General features: G+C 41.3%; 1 protein-coding gene across 5 annotated transcripts in view; it reads left to right on the top strand.

The window, feature by feature from the left end:
- Positions 1-21,390, top strand: part of arhgef3 (Rho guanine nucleotide exchange factor (GEF) 3) — a 97,042-nt gene extending 75,652 nt beyond the window's left edge. For 4 of the 5 annotated variants that reach the window (XM_042339589.1, XM_042339588.1, XM_042339590.1 and 1 more), the window contains 9 exons: positions 5,553-5,660; positions 9,425-9,592; positions 10,942-11,004; positions 11,649-11,745; positions 11,993-12,069; positions 15,733-15,990; positions 16,975-17,145; positions 19,214-19,400; positions 19,806-21,390. In XM_042339589.1, coding sequence (XP_042195523.1) covers positions 5,553-5,660; positions 9,425-9,592; positions 10,942-11,004; positions 11,649-11,745; positions 11,993-12,069; positions 15,733-15,990; positions 16,975-17,145; positions 19,214-19,400; positions 19,806-20,155 — 1,479 coding nt within the window. In that variant the 3' untranslated portion in view covers positions 20,156-21,390. Of the gene's footprint in view, positions 1-4,842; positions 5,015-5,552; positions 5,661-9,424; positions 9,593-10,941; positions 11,005-11,648; positions 11,746-11,992; positions 12,070-15,732; positions 15,991-16,974; positions 17,146-19,213; positions 19,401-19,805 lie in introns of those variants that run through there. The other variant, XM_042339592.1, reaches the window with a different exon arrangement.

Below are 21,390 nucleotides of genomic sequence, written 5' to 3'. Positions count from 1 at the left end.
TGATCGAATTGACTGAATAATTGCCATGTAAAATGTATAGACTATCACTTTTGCAGATGCTACTTGATATGTCTTTCACATATGTCCATAATCCGTCATTAGGTCAAAGATCTATTTCGAAATCATCCCTTTGGACAGACAGCAACTTAATAAAAAGAAATGAAGATTCATTAAACTTTACAGTGGTTAAAACATGAGAATGCTGGAGTCTAACGTGTGACACCAAGTTCATAATAGACTGGAAATATCACTGTTACAGTCGATAGTATTCCTGTATATCCCAATACTTGTTAAAGCTCAGCTTTCAGGTCGAAGGTTGGTGGATTTACTCCTCGTAGTGCTATAGAGAATCTCTGTAAACCACTGGACACTAATTCTCTTAAAACAAAGAAATCTGTTGAGTTCCAAAGCTGGTCTCTCTCTCTTCCCCTTGTGACAATGTGAGTTGGACCATGTCACCATGTTGGTAATAAGTTTATTACTCTATCATAGAGCTACTCCCTGCCCTGTTGTGCCCATCTCACTTTGCTCATATCCCTCTAACCCTGACCTGTCCTATAGATTTTGGCAGCCTATTCTTAAACATGTCTATGTACCGAAAAGATTAGAAATGGTTTACTGTCGTACACACAAGAAATATGTGGAGTCCTGTAGCTCAGTGGTTGGAGCACTCACCTTGCAAGCGAGACACCTGGGTTCAGTTCCAGGCCGGGTGAGACCTTGGGCAAGTTTCCTTACTTCACACAGAGCCTAATAATAATCCCTCCAAAACAAAACAATAATAAATTGGTCTCTTTCAATCCACGACTGTTTGTGGGACGCTGCTGTGCGCAATTGGCTGCCGCGTTCGCCCACAAATATACAGTCAATTCACTTTACAGTCTATTCTGTGAAACGCTTTGAGACGTCGAGAAGAGCTGAAAAGCGCTTTATCAAATGCAAGGAATATTATACTATGTGTAGGAGGATGTGGGCCAGCTATTTTAGCATCAATAGAATTATTTCAAAGGGAAATAGAAAGATATCTTAAAAAAACGAACAATTTGCAGAGACATGGGGAAAGGGCACTTCAATGAGCATTGCTGTTTCAAAGATCCAACACGCAGGATTCGCCAAATAGATGCCTTTTGTGCTGTACATTTCTGTGGCTTAGTGAAATATGTCCAGTGTTTAAAATACTGGAGTTGAGGTACAGATTAGCCATGATTTTAACAAGCTCGAGGGGTTGAATGGCCTCCTCCTGTTCCTATGTTCCTCATAATGCTTTCAGAGGTGCTGAGAGTGCAGGTTTCTCAGTCGGTGGCAACACAGAATGAACAGGTTCTGGTTTGCTTGTGGAGCCACCTATACAATTAATCACATTAGCTGCTGTGTTTGGAACCCATATCTGTGCTAAATCTGTCAGAGCTAAACAAAGGTAAATTACATGGTAGAGCTTTACACTGCTTTGATTTCTTGGCCAAATCCCCAAAATTGCTGCATTTCACAACATGTATTTGTTGGGATTAGTTGCCTCTCTGTAAATGCTGGAGCCAGACAGGTTGATTGTACAGACCTAATGGTCAATTGTGTCAGCTGAGCCTCAGTCACTTCTGTACGTGGGTGTGTGTGTGTATATATACGTACGTACGACTTCAGTCAAAGGATTGCAGCTCTGGGGACAATACTAATGGAATAAGAGCTGGAGCAATAAAAGGGAATTTACTTATTGTGATTATCCAGGTTTGAGGGTTATAATTCACTTATGTTATTCAGGTCACCGATTTACAGACTTTTCAGCAGACAATGTACTATCTCTGTCTGGCCTGGTTCTTCCTCTTGGATCAATTCATGGTCAAATCAAACTCAAGCGATGAAGTGGTCATTTGGAATTACAAGGACAAGTAGTTGGTCTGAATGGGGGAAATGCTCAGTCTTTACAAGAAGATGTGACTTGATCTGACAACTTGTTTCTCAGCCCATGCGAGAGGCCGTCTGCTGCAGAGAAATGTCAAGGCTTTGACAATCTGGTGGTTGCTTCAGAGAAAATTACATTATTTCAGCTCAGCAAATATTTAATAGAGAGAGATAGGGTGGTAACTTCAAACATAGCAGGCAAGTTTACCCATAAAATGAAATACAGCTAATAAAATCTACATACTGCTTTATCTCAACCGTTAACTACCCTTTCATTCTTCCTTACCACTTTATGTAGAAAGAATTTACATTTTTATCACACTTTATCATGTTGAAACATCTCAAAAGCACTTTACAAATGATTGCAAGCCAAGTGTAGTGACTTTTTTTTATATAGGCAGTGTAAGATGTGGGCATCCAGCAGGCAGGGAAGCTCAGTAATAATAGCCACTTAATGCACTTGAGTTAAAATCGAAATTTAACCGGGCTCTTCTCCAGAGCCAGGAACATTCCAAATCCAGGAATGTTGTGTTGTAATTTATTCTGTAGTGAAGAATGCAAGTTTGCCTAAACACAAAATGAGCAATAAAGAAAGCGCACACCCAACTATTACAATTACTTTGATTCTGTTTGTAATTTTCCAATTGTATTTCCTACACACATCCGTGTCAAGCATCGAGCAGGTTCAACTCGGGTTAAAGCCACACATGGACAGAGTAAACAAATCTTCTGTGCAAATTCCAACAATGTGCTCTACCCCTAATCTCAGTATAATAATAATCTCACCCGGATGCTTCTGGATGGAAGATTGCATCACAGTGACATTTCTATTTCAAAGAGCAGATAGTTTGGAGTGAAGGTTGTTTGATCAGGACTAATTTCCCCAGAATTATGAACTATTTTCTGCTGTGGACTTTACCAACAGGAAGTGGGTGATGGGGAGAGAAGACTTACATTCTTTGTTGGATTTGGTGCTTCAAAAGGCAAGTTCTAATGCACCATCACCCGTTCCAAGCCCTTATGGGTGTACATAAAGTCCATGCGATTCCCATTTAGTGCGATATTAACAGAACAAACATTTTGTTTTAATAAAACTTGGCACAGGTTAACCTGTCTTAAAGAACTCAGAGTTTGCATTCAGAACAACTATTAGATGGGAGTAATTCATAAAGAATTGAGTTATTCTAGGTATGTGAGATGTTTATAATGGAACATCTTAGTACTTCAGACACTGGAAGAATGAAGGATTGTGCAGTTTCTACAATCCTGGTTCACTGTTTATCATAATCATCCATGATCTTCAGTGTAAAATGCCAGACATTCATTCAGGATGATCCTAAAGATATCTTAGTTTTATTGGAACTTTTTGATACTTTTGTATATTATCTCTTTGTTTCTCCCTCTTTCTGCCATTCCAAACAGAGTGACGTATAATAGGTTTCCACCAGCAATGCCATGTCTTGTGCAGATGGCCATTCAGTAAGCTGTTTGCTCGATGAGGAGGAAAGGTGATTTCTGTCCTCACTCAATCCTTCGCACCTGATGCTCACACCTGATCATCATTACTGCTCAGAAGTAATGCGTGGTTAATCACCATGAAATTCTACAGTCAAAGTGATTGATGTTTTGTCGATGGGTTTGATTTAAGCAAGTAGGTATACTGTGAAAGGTAGCCAACTTTGCTAACATATGATGCACGAATGTGGCTCAGTTTAATGTTTACCATTATATAATCTAGCCAATGACTAAACAAAGATGGGAGTGTGGGGGGAAGGGCGGTCAGTGTTGAATTATTTTTTTGTCTGGAATTTAAGACACAAAATATTTCTTTGTGATGTGTTTTGCTCACCTGACACACATGAAATGATGAAATTATGACAGAAGCCTCTAAACAGGGAGAACTTGTACATTGATCTGAACAAAGAATTCAGAGATTTGATAAGCTGCAACTTGCTTTACATTCCACACGGCATCAGCTTCTCCGACACAACCTGAAACACCTGTTTTACACAAAACTCTGCCTACAAATACAGTCACTATATCTGCAGTAAATCCTGCGAAGGACTTTGAGACATCACGGCACTAAGGTGCTGTATATTAATAATAATAAAACTTGCATTTGAAATAGCATCTTATCACGTCGTCAAGATGTCTCAAAGCGCTTCACAAGCTATACGTAAAGTGAATTGACTGTATTTTGTGGGAGAAATGCAGCAGCCAGTTTGTAATGTAAGTGATATATAGAGCGTGGGTGATGCCAATATTAAAACTGAGAGTTGTAAAATGTCCTGACCGGCTGTGTGACTGGGTACCACACTGCATGGTTGGCAGGCAGCCACATGACTTTCAGTTGACTGGCACAGAGCGTTAGACAAGGTGCTTTTCCACAGAAGAATTATTGAGGATCTGGAAGAGGATTTGATCAGAATACAAATGAAACTGCATTGACGTCAGCAGGTCACAGTCTGATCTAGAGGAGACGCTGATTGCAGACGAGGGTTTGGGAGGCGTTGAAGGTTCTGAAGGGAGAGTTACACAAGAGAAGGTGACGAGATTGACCAGGTGTTTTTGCTGAGGTTTAAGGAAGAGCAGAACGCTGGTTGACTAGAAGCCTTATGGTGTCTTCGAAAGCCCTATAGTGAGGGTTCCCATGTCTGAGAGCATTGCAAGACACTTTACTCCTTCGCTGCAGTATAAGATGGAAAGAGAAATGCTGTTTATCAACCTTGTGGTTCTAACACTGAGACAAATGGCTCCTGGAGATCAGAAGAGATGCACACTGCTTCTGTGCCTGAAAATCCTATCGCGGTAACTGCATTCTGCTGTGCAGTTACTGCATTCTGCCGACCTCTGCCTGATTGTTTGTGCTGCAGCAATCAGCTAGACTGTCTTCAGCCAGACCGCTCACTCGCTCGCTCGTACTGAATCCGCAGAGACACAAGGCTTTACAGGCAGGGCTGAGGAGGAGAAACTGGATTTCCTTTGTGTGTCTATCAGATACAGAGATGTTTGATCTGAGGCACTTCTTTATGGAGGTTTTTGCTAATAATTTCCTGGGATTTTATCTTTTGGAGACCTTTCTTCTACAGCTTGGGGAATGGAGATTAAAAGATACAAGGTACATGTCTTTTCAAAAACAGGGACAATTGATCTTTCCATCGTCTTAATTGCCCGGCAGCCTAATTCACATCAACACTGAATGTGCTGAACATTAATTTTGGGTGTTACATGAAATAGATAAGCAATAAAAGCTGCAACCTGAGTATTATTAGAATCTCCTGCTTGTATTTTATTTATTGAAGGAAGGCACCTTGAGGGACATTGTTATTGTGCAAATGTGAAGGTAGAATGAGGATGTGTGAGGACAAGACAGTCTATTACAGCCGGTCAGGAGGCATGATAAACATCTCTGTGGTTTCTGCAGTCCTGAGCCTGACCTCTGGGCTTAACGTGGGTATTCAGGATATATCTGCGATTCGTTCTTTGACACCATATGTAGCTCAGAAATACCCTCAGTTATTAGTCCTCGGAAATTGGCTTCCTCACTAATCATTAGGAGGAACAGATGCTGGTGTAGTGTCTCCACAGTCTGGGGCAAGGCAGGTGAGTTGGGAGTTGATATCCATGTTTTGACCACGTTTTCTTCTCTTCTCCAGGAGCCCAGTAACAAGCGGGTGAAGCCTCTGTCCAGAGTCACATCGTTAGCAAATCTCATTCCACCTGTGAAGGCTACACCTCTGAAACGCTTCAGCCAGTCATTGCAGGTAAGAACCCCTGTGTGTGTGTGTGGTGTTTGTGGGTAGTGCGTGTGTATCTTACATGTGGACAATGAGGGGTGTATTGTAAATTCCCGCATAGTCTTGGTACTTGCCATTCACGCTGTTGTAAACCCAGTGAGAGATTGCTTACACCACAGCACTTACACTCCAAGCCAACTTGTTACAATATTGTTCAGGTAATGTCCATATAAAGTACAGCATCCATATTATTCTGCTGGGCAGGTGAGTACACAGATGAATTGGGCAACTTCAAGACATCTCCGTGAAAAGAACAATAAGGGATATTGATGTCAGAGGAGCACAATTACTGGGAAGTTCAAGTTGACATCCTGATCTGAAGACTTGTGAATATACGTTGGTGTTTATTTCTCTCGAGAAGCACGAAAGGCTCTGTTGTCTGAATGCAGGTTACAAGACAATGCAAGGACTTGACTTTGCTCCTCATTGAGAATTCAGAGACGCTACCTTCTGCAGTCATATAGTCTGGGATCAGTCAGGCAAAGAAAGCTCATTGGGAAAAGACTTGAATACTTGTTTGTTTAACAAAGGGGAGAAATTGCATAACAAATGCTCATAATGTCACTGTGAAATAAAGAAAACTGGTTCAAGTTGAGGTACAAAGATGTTCCTTCAGTATTTCTAGATACTCACTAACAATCCCCATTCATAATAATAGCGCTAATTGTTGTTTAAATGTCAAGCTTAGGCTGGGCTGTGGTTTGACATTTTAGGCAGCAGTCCTGCCTATCTGACTTATGTCATTCCATTTCTTATACAGTTTGGGGGATTTAAACTGGACTTTTAAACCTATTTTTTTTAAAAAGAATATTTTGGTAAAATTACTTTTTTTCTCTAATCTAATCTTGAGTGTAAATTTGTTTTTATTGGGACAGTTTGATATTATCAGGAGAAGTTGTAGATTATCCACTGTATAACAGTTATTGGAAAAACTAGTTTCTTTGAGCTAGAATATTATTTACACATCACATTGGGGTCCCTGTCGGAGATCGATCTGACATGTGCTTGAGAGCAGCCACTAATTGCCATGACACAGCGATGGTGGGATATCAAATGAGTGCCGTGTAAGTGATGATTATACAGCACATCAGGGGAAGTCATGTACTGTTTCTGGGTGAGTCTGGGTCACAGGATGCCCATTTTCATGCTCCATTAGAAGCATGGTTCCATTTTCAGTTCACAGTATCCATGTTGCTCAAATGATCCTCAACCAACTGCGGACACACTGGTATTTTAGGGTTCTCTCATGGGGAGGCTGATGGTCAGTGTTGAGCTATTTCATCTCAACTGATCTGTGGGGTGGTGAGAGAGAGAGAGAGAGAGAGAGATTGGGATAAGACAGCAGCCAGGCTCCATGCTCAATGGTTTATGGAGGAGAAAGGTCAGAAGAACTTTCTGCTCCTCATCTCTGTCTACAATACTTGTTGAAGTGGGTGGACATCATGGAATCTCGAATAACCTGCTGCCACTCGCTCACTGGCCTCAACACATGAAGAACGGCTTCTTACCTGAGGTGTTGGCTTGTATGGAGCCAGATCTCAGTCTGACTGACCCTGTGCCTCCCTGAGAGATGAGCAAGAAATGGGAGATAAAAGTTAGTGGAACTGGGAATATGGGAGTATTGTTGTCATTGAATAGGGTATTGTTTTACTGCCCCGTTACAATGACATGCGGATTGGAGCACCCATGTTAATCCATTGGTAACTGTTACAAGGAGAACAAGTGGTGTTTGTTGAGTTATGTGGGATTGTGCCCATAGGTAGAAAGGAGAATAAGGAGAGTGTTGTGTTTGCTGTATAAGTAACAGGCCCTTGCGGGAGGGGGGAGGGGAGGGAGGTAGCTGACTAATTTAACTTCAGTCACTGTTTGATGCAGAAGGTAGGGAATAGCGTGACTGGGCTCAGATTCTTGCGTTCCCTGGGGCCAATAAATCTCCTGCTGGAATTTATGTGCGAAAAGTTTCTGCCGTTTCTGAAAGGGAAGGGACTGCATTAGTTCCAGTTGTGTTGAGCGTGAAAGCAAATTATGCTTTGGCTAGACTTCAAGCCCAGCCTGGCACCCTCTGTCTACCACCACAGGCATATTTGTACAGCTGTTGGGGAAGCTTTGTAGCTTGCAGCACTCGACTTGCAGCAACTTGAAAATCAAATTCATTTGCAAACATGAATCCTTTTCCATTCCCTTGAAGACTTCCTTCCTTTCACAGGCAGGTAAGAGGCGTTACACCAGACAGCGAGAGGTTTTGTTCAAATAAAACATACATTGCCAGCGCACTCTTGTTGCACATCCCTGTTTACTGTACGGAGAAAAAAAGGAATCCATATTGGGGACTGGATTTGTTCCTGCCAATAAAACACGGTGTCAATTCAGTCTTTATCACCAGAGGAAGCAGCTTGAGCAGCAGTCTGTTAGTTTTGAGAGCAAGTTGAAATCTGGCTGTTGCACTCTGCCTCACAGCTGTACTAACTGTGTGGGTTGCTGCGTGCTGCTAACACTGAGAAACGACTGCAAAGTGTGTATGTTAGAGATGTTTAAAATAAAGGTTAAATGTCAAACCTTTATGTTGGGCGCCTGTCAAATATAAACCTGGTGCCGGAATCTGAATTGTGATCAGTGTGCTCACTGGGGGGCAGTGCAATATTTTTTCTTTAAGGTAATTTCCCATTTTTCTATATAATATTTTTTGAAGAAACTGCCTTGTGAGCTTTTGAGATGTTAGGTAAAAAGTTTCATGAAGTAAATGTTGCCCACAAACACCCTATTTGTGTAGGTAAGTGGAGCAAGTTTGTATTGGCTGTAATCCCGACCCCTCACTCCAGTTGGCTATTAAGTGTTTAAGGTACAAATACACTGGGAGTCTCACAAGTGTTTTTGCTCAAAAAGGAATCTCGATTCATTAAATTCCTACCCCAGAGAGGATTCAATGCTCTACATGACATCAATCACAGCAGTCTTGTGATGTATTGAAAAATAATCTGGTTTTATGTCCTTTTGCATCTAGTAGATTAGGTCCTAATCAGAGTCTGTTCCAGTGTCTAAGGTTTGGGACTGTTTGGTACAGTGATTATGTATGACGCCAGCAGCCCGGTCATCACTGTAACACGGTGAAGTAGGGGCTGCCAACGGCAACAATTCTCACGGCATCACAATTCTCAAAACACAGTGGGTTCCTGAGCTCAAGGTATCAAATTAAAGTCTCCAGTGTGTGTGTGTGTTACATGCTGTGAAACCGTCTTACTGAATTATTCTACGCTTCCGTGAATATTTTCAGTGAAGTTCAGATGCAGTAAAAGTGAGACTTTCTAATTGTCTTTGGCATCGGGGTCAGACTATAACTCAGCTTTACGCTTAACACAGCCACTGCCGGTTAGTGGGGTTTCTATCCCCATTCTGGGGGTCAGCACAGCAAGGCACACAGTGAACCTGGAGCATCATCTCCACCTGGAGCCAGGCTGGGCCATGTGTCTTTTCTTCTCATGCACCATGAACCTTTATGGAGTTCAGTGAAGGCCAGCAGCTGGAAACAATGTCCTGACTCTTAACTTAGCAACAGCTGGGAATTGGCAGGCTCACACTTGTCTGATAGTGTTGGTGAAGCTACCATCCCAGTACTTTGGATTCCATCCCAATGGAGCAGGATCCACACAGCCTTCAGCCGCACACATCCATTTGAGACCTTTCTCAAGTTAACTTCGTACCTCGTTTCCAGTAAATCCACTTTCTGTTTCCAGCGTTCCATCAGCTTCCGCAATGACAGCCGACCTGACATTTTCACCCCAAGACCTTCTTCAAGACATGGACCATCTGTTTCAAAGCGTCGAGATAGCAAACTCTGGAGTGAAACGTTTGACATTCGTGTCAATCAGATGCTCACAGCCAAGGAAATCAAAAGGCAGGAGGTAAGGGCTGCAGACCAGACTTATTCCTTCTCAACAGAGGAGTCACTTAATCAATGACAACTTCACTTTGAAGTGATGCTCGTCCACATTACACTTATTACTGTTCTCCAGGAGAGAGTGAACTGTTAAAGATCTTTGATTACACAAAGGCAAACTGCATTTCACCCTGGTTCTTATCGCTTAGACCAACGAGCCTTTGTTTATTGCCAATGAGTATCTGATAACTTCTTGCTAGAGTATGGGGATAATTAATTAAAACAATTGCAATGAGTTGCTGTATGGTTAATGACCAACTAGATGTCACAAAGTTACAGGGAGCCAGAGCCAAGCTGTTCTGATGTACCGCTTCAAACCAGATTTCACACATTTCCCGTTACGCACATATCTGCTGTTTGGGATTGAATACCATCGCTGTGCAAACACAATCCTAAAATGTTTTGCTCCTGGAACAGCTGTTGTCAAAGTGTCCAGTGAAAACATTCCTAAGATGTACCTTAACAATTTTGTAAAAAGATCCTGTAAACAGGCCCTTTAGGTCTATCAGTGAGAGCAGATTACACAAATTATCATGTTCTCTTCTGCTTGTATATTCCTGATGTGAAAGGCGCTATACAAATGTAATCCTGTTGTTGTTCACGTCGGAAAGACGTTAGAAGATGAGAAGGTGCCACGTGTGTTTTTTACCGGTTCTGTCAAAACTAGAGAATGATTAACTCATTGGTTTCCCAAATGGAACTGGTCACAGGCCGAGGTTAACCTGTAAACCTTGCCTTGTCTGACATCTAACATTCATCTGCTCCCCAAGGCTTTTGTGATGAAGGATACGAGCAGTTCTTACCTCTTATAGTGCCACTGAATGGATTTTCCCATTATATACACTTAGCAGGAAGAGGAATTTGGTCCTAATCCACCCAAGGGGGAAGTGCAGTTATTGTGTTGGATATCGAGTACTGGGGTGTGGAAGATCATCAAATATCCTTTCCCCTTTGGCAGGAACCTCCTTAGTTTGATTATCTGATATGTTTCAATGTCTGGTATTTGGAAATGAGGTGGCTCTTAGCCTATGGCGTGTGCAAAATTGCTGGCAGGTTTTTTTTAAGACTTGTGTCCATTCCAAAGGGTCAAGATTAACCTCTTGTTCCTCACCACATACGTTCAATTTAGCAAATACAATGTTTTGGAACAAACGCAATGTATGACAGTTCCAATTCTGGAGTAATTTTCCTCTGGGAGATTAGACCAACAACTAAATTGCGTGAGCCAAAAAACATCTTAGTTTAATCGCTTTGCATGCAATAGCAATCCTTCTCTGTATTAAACTGTTCTGTAACCAAATCTTTCTCTTGCAGGCGATTTTTGAACTTTCCCAGGGAGAACAAGTTTTAATTGAAGACTTGAAACTAGCAAAAAAGGTAAGAGAATTGGAAGTTGCATTAAAAATGTCACATGAGGATTGTTTAATGCCTTTCGCACTGAGTTTCCAGTCCTTCAGTAATGCTAACATTAAACAGACACTTTTCAAAACATAATAATATCAGGCATTGAAAAACCAGACCCTTTATTTTTCCCCAATCAGTAATTCTTTTTAAAATCTCCCCTCAGTCCATGTTTGACGTATTCCTATTGAAAAATTGACCCAATGCTGCTTGAATACCTCACAAGTGGTCAAATACTCTACCCCATCCATTTATTTCCTTGAAGCTTGAGATTGAATGCTGTAATCATTGTGGCGTGTGGGTGATTAGCACGCAGTGCCGTGCTGTGTGAGAGCCTCAGGTGCAAGAAGCTCTTAATGTGCTTGCAGTAACTGTGAGATCATGGAATCATTGTTTACCACAAGCCGTTCAGATCTCTCTGGTGTGTGCAGACAGCTCTCAGGTCCCAGTCATGGCCTCTTGAGACTCTACAGCTTTATAACTTATGATTATCAAATTATTTCCACATGTGTGGAACCAGTAATGAAACCACTCAGACGTACACACTGAGACATAATTTGACACTGTTCTATTTTCCAAATTGGGAAATTAAACACACATTATCTGTCTCTCGTCCACAGGCTTATCATGACCCGATGCTCAAGCTCTCCATCATGACGGGACAAGAGTTGAATCAGATCTTTGGCACTTTGGATTCTCTCATTCCTCTGCACGAAGGTATGATATCAAATGCAAGGATTATTATTATTATGATGATTATAATTCTGTTATCAAGCGGTTGGTTGTGTGTGTGTGTGTGTGTGTGTGTGCGTGTTTTAGCAGCGAAGATAGACATCTGTGATGAGAACCGCAGATGTAAGAAAGGGTTTCGGATGACTCATAGAAATGGTGTCGCGTTTCTGTAAGTGTTTACCTGTTTCCTCTAGAGGACGCTGAGCTGATGTTTTCTAGTTATGTTTGTCAGATCTGCTGAGCAGGCTGCGAGACGCCCGAAACCCAGATGGGACAACGGAATACGTTGGCCACCTCCTTGTGGACTGGGTAAGCAAATGTTCCATTTAAAGTCGTTACCACATCTCTTTAAAATGTGCACAAGAATGAGACTTTAACCTGAGATCCCATCTGACTGTTCAGCTGGGCCTTAGTAATCCCATGGTGGCTGTTTGGAAAGAGAAGATAGTTTCTTTCTAACGGTGTCTTGGCCAGCAATTGCCCCCCCGCAGATAAAAATACGTCAGTCACTTCATGGCAGTCTGTCAGACGTCGCTGTGCACAAACTGGCTGCCAAGTTTGCCTACTAAATACAGTCACTACACTTTGCTGTGTATGCTGTGAAACGCCCTTTATCAAAAGCACGTATTATTATAGAATGTATAAAATCTAATTATAGCTTTGCATTAAGCATATTACAACTACATTTTTTGTCTATGCGTTGGTTCTGTCTTAAAGACCTGAGAGCTGTCTACACACATCAGAGAGATCTGAACTGCTGTCTTGAAAGATTCACTGCTGTTCCTTATAGTTTATTAGATGTATCCCCTACACTGTGGTGTTTCCTATACTTTATTACATGCAACCCACTTGCCCTATGTTGGGTAGTGAGTGGATGTGGGGTGACCAGCTGTGTCGTGTGTGTGTATGTGAGAACCATTTGTCAAAATGCACTTAATCAGATTTCAAATCTAATCTTCCTCCTGCCTGGATTTCAGGAGCTGTAATAGCAGGAAACCATTTAAACATAAAACATACTCTATATATTGGAATCCTAATGCCCATTACTGCTGCACAGCAAAGTGTTGATGCAACGTTTGGGGAGAAATGCATAAAGTGTGACCACTAATTTGCAAATATCTCTTGTTTATCTTTTAGCAAATGACTGATTTTTTTAAAAAAAATCTGCTTGCTAAACGTGGATGAAACGTTAGTTGAACCTTAACTCCAGCCATCCTGTGACCCTCTTTCTCAACATACACTCTGATACAATAGCAAATTAGTGAGTGCAAAATAGTCACAGGTTGAGGAATTTGCAAAAAAAACATTAATTAATTACCCGGTAATTGTAAACAACTATTAGCAATTATTTTTTTCCTAAAGTCTGATACAGAACTTTATTAAACAACAATAATCATTGAACTAGATCCATCCGTTGCTAAAGACAGAACTAAGAATACCTCAGACAAACTCAACGGTAATTATCTTACACCAGAAGCGAACATGCATTGCTAACCCGCTCCTGCTTGTTTACCTTACAACGTGACAAGTTATCGATGGTTGCTATTTTAAGTCCATGTATATTTATTCTGCTGGCATGTGGTTTGACTCGGAATCCAATCTGTTGGTCTAATCACAACTACAGAAATGTTCAAGGTAGTGACTTTGAATAGGATCAGTCGAATTTATTTTAAAATGGTGTAAAGATTTGTCAGCATAATGGGTTAGTATGTGAAAGAACTACAAAGATACTTACTAAACAAGTACCCCTTGATGTTCCTGCTGACCCTATCGGTTCAGATGACCTTGAGTGAATTAGTCCATCTCACAAGTCTCAGCTTCTCAAATGCTTCTTTGAAAGAAAATCAAACTGCTGATTCTCAAAGCCTTTCCTCAGTGGGAAAACACTCAAACAATTGGATTTTGTTGTGTGGCTGAATCTTATCACCTTTTTACTTGAATTAAAACTGAGAGTAAACTGGATTTAGGCAATGAGACAATCCATCAAGCAGGAAGATGGTCTTATTTCTTGACCACAAGTCTTGGCGACACGTTGGCGAGAGATTAGTGGTGCAAATCATCTGCACTTTATCTTTGTCTATTAATTGCTTATTTTCTCCTTTCAAATAAAAAGCTTGAGTGTTTCTAGAACTTTTGAACATGCAAGAGATTTGATTCATATCCTTGTGATCAACATTTTTTACCCCGTGGTGTTGCTTTGCCAGTAGTTGGGATTGCTAACTGGTTTTATCACTTTAACCAATTGCAATCATTGATCACAAACTTTGTCAAAAGGAGCAAAGGAAGAAACAGCACTTATGAATGTATAAAAGTCATAATGTTGATTTTTTTTTAAGGCAAATTTTGTAAAATTTGCCGCTATGTTGCATTGCCTCAATTTGTGGAGTCCTGTAGCTCAGTGGTTAGAGCACTCGCTTTGCAAGAGAGAGACCTGAGTTCAATTCCAGGCAGAGGGCGAAACCTTGGGCAAGTTTCCTTACTCCACATAGAGCCTAATAATAATCCCTCCAAAACCCAAAACAATAATAAATTGGTCATTTTCAATCTACGACTGTTTGTGGGACATTGCTGTGCGCAATTGGCTGCCGCGTTCGCCCACAAATATACAGTCAATTCACTTTACAGTGTGTTCTGTGAAGCGCTTTGGGGCGTCCTCCCGACGTGAAAAGCGCTATATCAAATGCAAGGATTATTATTATTATATCTGGAGTATTTCTGAAGAACATAAAACAGTGGAAAGGGCTGAGGCTAAAAATAAAATTTTTTGCCATATTAATCCCAAATCTGAGTGGAAAAAAATCATTTTTTGTTGATCTTCCACACAATATCCTATTTCCAATTTCTTGTATGAAAAATGTATGTATTAGGCAAAACACACATTTTGTAATGGAAATTCATATAACATGACATAAGGCCTAAATCATAAATGCTCCACAAAAAAATACCTAAGTACAATTATTTCATGAGAAATTGAGCATTTTTTNAAAAAATCTTCCAAAATGGATGTGTTAACCATCCAATATCATCCTTTCCTTCTTCTGTATTATATAACGCTAGTATACATTGTGCTCTCACATTGTGATTCTGGCTTTTCTAGGCCTTTCTGCTTTGCACGAGCTTTTGCTGTCAGCAGTCCTGCAGCATGGGAAAGTGCTCTGCTTGCACAGTCTCTCAGTACAATACTGATCCACACCTATTGTGGGCTGATGTTGCTGATGGCAGCAGATCTGCCTTTTGTTATGATTTGCTGCGTTCCCGTCAGCTTTCGCTTTACCCTAAACTTTAAGCCGAAGGACAGTCAGAAATCCAGGGTGATCTTGCAACTGCGGAGAATTTGGGAGATGAATGAAAACGGAACACTTAAGTTTATAGTTCGAGATTTACAGATTAGCTGCCGAGAAACATCATTTGTTTAATTAACCCAAGATCTCGGAAATGCACCCACCCACAGGCTTCCTGTAAGTCTGAATAAACCTCTTCGACCTGAAAGTACAAGGTCTGGTCCTTAGGAACTGAATCAATGGTTTAAACGTCCTGAGGCAATTCAGATAGAAGAGCAGTTGATAGATGAATGTTCACACATTCGGTTATTATTAAGAAGTGACCTGTTGAAGTGAAACACCTACCAAATTGCTCCTTTGATCCAAATTGTCATGGCTCAATTACTGCCGTGGAGTGATTTCCACATGTAGGTGGGAGGCATGGAAATCTCTTGGTTTGGAGACTCTTATGCATGGTGATTGCTTTCCGCATGCGTCAAATAACTGGCTGAACAAATAAATAAATAAATATTCAGTGACAACTGATTTAGAAATCCAGTCTAGCAGTGTATCTAGTGTATGTACACCTGTGTAAGTGTTTAAGTGTTTCGAGACGTCTCAAAGACATGATGAGTTGCTATATCAAATGTTGTTATTTTGTAGGTTTCCCTGGTTTGCATCTTAACTCCACTTGTTCCTCTTTGCCTCCTAGTTACCTTGCTTAAACTCCTATGACAGTTACTGTAGTAACCAGGTGGCAGCCAAGGCTCTGTTGGACCACAAGAAGCAGGACCATCGAGTTCACGACTTCCTGCAGCGCTGTCTTGAGTCGCCCTTCAGTCGCAAGCTGGATCTCTGGAATTTCCTGGATATCCCACGGAGTCGCTTAGTGAAGTATCCTCTGCTTTTAAGGGAGATCCTGAGACACAGCCCGAACGATCATCCTGACCAGCAGCACCTGGAGGAAGCGGTGAGTGTCGGGGAGGGGGAGAAATCCCACTGGAGTGTTGTTCCTGCCGCTCTGCCTTCCCCAAATTCCCGATGACAAAAACCTTTTCCCGCAAATCAACCTTTGTGGCTGTCGTTTACGGCTGCTCTGAATTCCGCTGTTCCGCAGCTGTTTATTTCTGCCTCGTTTCATGGGCTGATTCATCAGAAAATGCCGTTTCAAACAATGAAACCAGATCTCCTTATATGGGGTTTAAATTTACGAAACACCTGGCTCGTCAGATCACAATGATACGAGTATCCATTTTTCCCCCTTTATTGTTTAATACTAAGATGATGTGAACCAAAAAAAGGAATCAGTTACTGGCTATTTGTTTTGCAATGAGACCACTTGATGAAAACCATTAAGGTCTCAGAGTGCATTATTGGACACTGTGTGTGTGTTTTGTGCGTAGTGGGTGTGGTGTGTGTGTGTGTATATAATATATGTATATATATATACAACTATAGTTATACATAAATATAAACCCCATTAATCCAGCTTTGATGAAACTTCAAAAGTTGCTAGTGGATAAAATACTTCATGAATGACTCAATAGTCATTTGGCAAATGGTATTGAGTTTCCTGCTGACGGCAAACTAATCGTCATTGAACCCTCGATACCGAATGTTTAGTTGCACTTTCAGTCCAGTGTTCTTTGGTTCCTGGCCATGTCTGAGGGGGTTGATATGGTTTATCATCGTTACAAATAGTTTTGCTATGTAATTGTATATTGAAAGCCGTGGTACTTTTGCAAAGTTTTGTTGCCCCCCAACATAAAAGCCCTAAGGTACTACTTCTTGTCTGCAGGTGCACCAGTTGTTCATCAGTACAAAGGGTTTGAATTTAAATATCCTCTCCTCTCATGTGCCCAAGGAAGTTAGCGCCTGATTTCAAGGCAGGGCCAAGGCAGTGAGTTTGGTGAATCCTCTCTGACGTCTTTCTCCATTCTTTCTCCTCCTGTAGATCAACATTGTTCAGGGAATTGTAGCTGAAATCAACAAGAAGACGGGGGAGTCTGAATGCCAGTATTATAAGGAGAGGCTGTCGTTTCCTGAGGAGAGCCAGAGAGACCCTCTGATTAATAATTCCAAAGTGCTGTGCTGTCATGGCGACTTGAAGAACAACAGAGGAGTGGTAAGTCCTGCTGAGCCCCCCCCCCCCCCCCCAACACACCCCCATCCCCCCCCGCCAACACACCCCATCTACAACCCCCCATCTACAACCCCCCATCTACACCCCCCCAACACCACCCCCCAACACCACCCCCCACACCACCCCCAACACCGCCCCCCAACACCGCCCCCAACACCACCCCCCAACACCACCCCCAACGCACCCCCATCTACACCCCCCCCACACACCCCATCTACACCCCCATCTACACCCCCATCTACATCCCCCCAACACACCCCAATCTACACCACACCCCCATCTACACACCACCCACCCACAACACCCCCCCATCTAGACACACCCCCCAAACACCCCCCCAACTACACACCCCCCCCAAACCACACACATACGCACACTCCCCCCACATACACATCCCCACACCCCCTCCCCACACACACCCCACCCCTTCTCTGTTTTTCATTTATTGCCAGTTTATCTTTTATTGAAGAATAAAATCTTGGTCTGTGATCATAAAAAAAATGGCCATAAATAGAAAATCATTTTGATTTGATTTTAAAAAAATCACTGTCCATTTTGAAAAGGTGGAAATAAACTATTCTGTGGCCTCAAAGCAAATCGGGGTCAACATCAACAAGAATATTGCAGAAAATGCACCAATCTCACTGCCCTGTCTTTTGTTTCAATTTGGCAAATGCTGATTGTTGTTGAAAATCTTAACCAAATAATGCAAATGCTGTGAACTTTATTAAAACGTGAATGCATTTCCAATAATAGTAAACCTTGGACATTGCAAAATAGTTTTTTTTAAGTTTATCTTTAATTGTGTGTTGCTGAACAATATGAAGAGCAACTTGAATTAGCATCAGCCGAGGCATTAAGAAGAACTGAGATTACGGCCTTTGAAGGTGACATTAGTAACAGGAAGTTGGCTCCTGCATCGATGAGATCTGCTTTGTGACTTAAGAGCGAGAGATGTAAAGGTCACCGTCTCGCTGCTCTTTCAAGCTCTCACTTTTATGTTCTTGCTCTGGGTTGGGCCTTCATGTCTGATGCCTTTTCCTTCCCCACATCACAGAGATCAGTCATCAAACCATCCACGGCCTGACCTTTTGGGAATTGAGGTTCATGTGAAACAAAGCAGGAAGGAGATACTTTGATCCTCTTTTTTTTCAAATTTTCTTTTTTTTTACAATAGAAAAAGTATATATTTTTAAAATAAAGCACTCGAGTTTTCTAACAGAGTAGTAGACTGCAGTGGGGGACTTGCCAAGTAACGTCAGGATAAACTGGTTAAAACTTACTGTGTGTTTGCTGTTATAATAATCATGTCTTGTGGTAAAGCACAATCATTGTCATAACAGTGAGAGAGAGTCTAAACACCCGTCAAAGACCTTTGTATTTTAACAAAGAAGATTTTTGTAAAAAAATGACTATTATAGGATCACTGTGAACTTGTAATGTTGAGATTATTTATGATCGGGAACACACTATAGCCTCAGACCCTCTAAGGTGTTTGAGATCCATTCAGTGTTTTATCAAGGTCTATTTTATACAGTCTCCATTTGTGAGTCTACTATAAAAAAAAACTTCCTCAGAACCATAAAAATCTGTTCTGTTGTGCATCGAATGCAATAAACCTTTCTGTTGACAAGATTGAAGTGCTTTCATTCTCACTTTAGGTTTGTTTATTTTGGTTCTCTCTTTAGCAGTTCTCTAGATTTGACAGGATGGAATGAGTGGCCTATATACAACTGTGTGATTAGATATCAAGTGAGATCTATCACATATAGGGGAGTATTTGCAGGCTGTTTGCAAATGACAGTGTTTAATGTCCAAGGGAAATTTGGTCTCTTCTTTCACTGGTTTAAAATGGTTCCTTCTTGTTTTTCCCACTGTGGCTGAGAGCCAGATTGCTTCCACCTGATACTGCAGTCTAGTGGTTCCACTTCTGCTTAGACCGATCTAGAAATGGGGAAATTTCAGGACATTTAGTAAAATGATGGTTACAGTATTTGAGGGGTTAAATGCATTATGCTGATTCCCCCCTCTCTCTCTCTCCTCATTGCAGAAACTCCATGTCTTCCTCTTTCAAGAGGTGCTTGTGATTACCAGAGCTGTAACGTGTAACGATCAGCTGTGTTACCAGCTGTACAGACAGCCCATCCCTGTCAGGGACCTGGTGTTGGCTGACCTGCAAGATGGCGAGGTACGATTAGGAGGATCCATCAGAGGAGCCTTCAGCAACAACGAGAGGAGTGAGTAAAAATCTCTTCTCTTTTTCCGGGTGTGATTTAGATTATGTATGTGTTTAGATACATAAAATACAAGGATTATTATTATAATATCTGTAAATCAGAGACACTTGGGGGAGGGGAGGATTCTGCCAATTTGACCATTCTGATCTAAGACATCGATAGAATAAGAGAAATTACATTTAAAACTGAAGCAGGAGCTGACCTATTTAACCTGAGATGTTCATGTAATGGCTTGAAATTTGAAAATACACATTTCTGCTGTACATTTCTGCCTGTTATTCTAACCCAGTAAATGTTAGAACACAATCTAGATGCGTTTCTTCAACACAGAAAAGCTTTTGCGTTTTTTTTAAAAAAGAAACAAGTTTCAAATCCCTATTTTTTTTATTGTTGTTATTATTTTAGCAAAAAACTTCTTCCGAGTCAGTGCTCGAGATTCATTGGAAGGACAGACCCACTCACTTCAGGCAAACGATGCTTTCAACAAGCAGCAGTGGCTGAACTGTGTCAGACAAGCCAAGGACGCTGTGCACCGGGCATTAGGGGACAAGGGGCTGATTAACTGTGACAGGAACAACCGCCTGACTCCAAACGGCATCAGCTCGTCGTGCGAGCAACCAAAGCACGAGAGAATGGACCATTCGGACAACGAGTCAGATTGTAGCATGGACACCAGCGAGATCAGTGGGGACTATGAGCAGATGGAAGAGACGGACTATTGTGCAAATCAGAGAAGAATAGAAACGAATGTTTGACAGCATCAATGCAGTGGTTATAAATCCACGACATCTTACCTGTACAGTGTTGGCATTCCCTGAGGAGCATTTTGGAGAAGCACTTTTATTCCTTGTGATACTGTCCTTGGTCTCTTGATTGTGTAAACTTGACAAGTCCAGTCCTGCCACAGTACGTCATTGTAAGCTGGGATCTCTACTGTTTGTGTGTTTCTGTGTTCTCCAACATCTACTTGATGGATGGACGAGGTGTCTGTGTACGGAACTCCTGCGGGAGAGTTCTCTTGAATGCTGTTATGTTTCGGGCTAATCTTATATAGAACGGTGCACTTAGAGCCCCTAGTCCAGCTGCTCAGGTGATTAACACAGAACCTCAGGCAGCAGTTTACTGTATTTGAGCATAAACTGAACAAAACGGTGAAACTTGCCTCTAGAACTGAACTAAAAGGATTTCAGTTTTGTATGGACACCTTCCATAACTGACAAGGAAGGTATGAGTGGAATGTTTTGAGAATAAATGGTTAGGTGGAGTTCTTTTCAAGGGTAAACTTCGAGAAACTGCCTGATGTGGTATTTATTCACCCTATGCCAGCTGGGGAGGTTCGACCACCTGTGTATGATAGCACAGATGTGACTGCTGTTTTTTTTGCCAAATCATGGCTGTGTTTTGCCCAATTTGTTTGCAAGTCTACTGGGCGAGATATAATGCAGACTGTTTGTCTGTCATGTTGCTTTTTGTACATAATGTGCTACATGTACAATATACGAGGAATCTGAGCGACACGTTAAAAATCTGTAAGAAAACGAGGACAAGCCAAATCATATTCCTTTATTATTTTGAAGAAAAAAAGTAATGTTTAATTTTATCTAGTAGATTTGTTTTTCTGTATTTATAGTTTTTACACAAGTTGGGAAGTTTCCTTTGACCATTTGTGATTTATTTGAAATGCTTCAGGCTTTAAAACGAAACCCTACAGATATCAGTGACTCGCTGTTTATGGACTGGAAGCAAAATACAGCTGTTACTGAAGACGGGTTCTGAGCTTGTTGTTATATTGATGGAAAATGAAACCCCCTTGTGTTCATCTGAATATGATTGGAAGTTTTATGAGAGAATTAATAAGGATATTGAGTGTTGCCATTGGGGTGGGGGAAAGAGAATTGATGAGTCCTAACAAATGTGATCAAATATTTTTTTAAAATGTAAAGGCCTTAAACTTTCACGAAGCATTGAGAAATAAATTGTATAAATTAAA

The sequence above is a fragment of the Callorhinchus milii genome, unplaced genomic scaffold (assembly GCF_018977255.1).
Source record: "Callorhinchus milii isolate IMCB2004 unplaced genomic scaffold, IMCB_Cmil_1.0 Scaffold12, whole genome shotgun sequence".
Classification (NCBI taxonomy): Eukaryota; Metazoa; Chordata; class Chondrichthyes; order Chimaeriformes; family Callorhinchidae; genus Callorhinchus; species Callorhinchus milii.
This window is presented reverse-complemented; position numbering and strand designations above follow the sequence as displayed.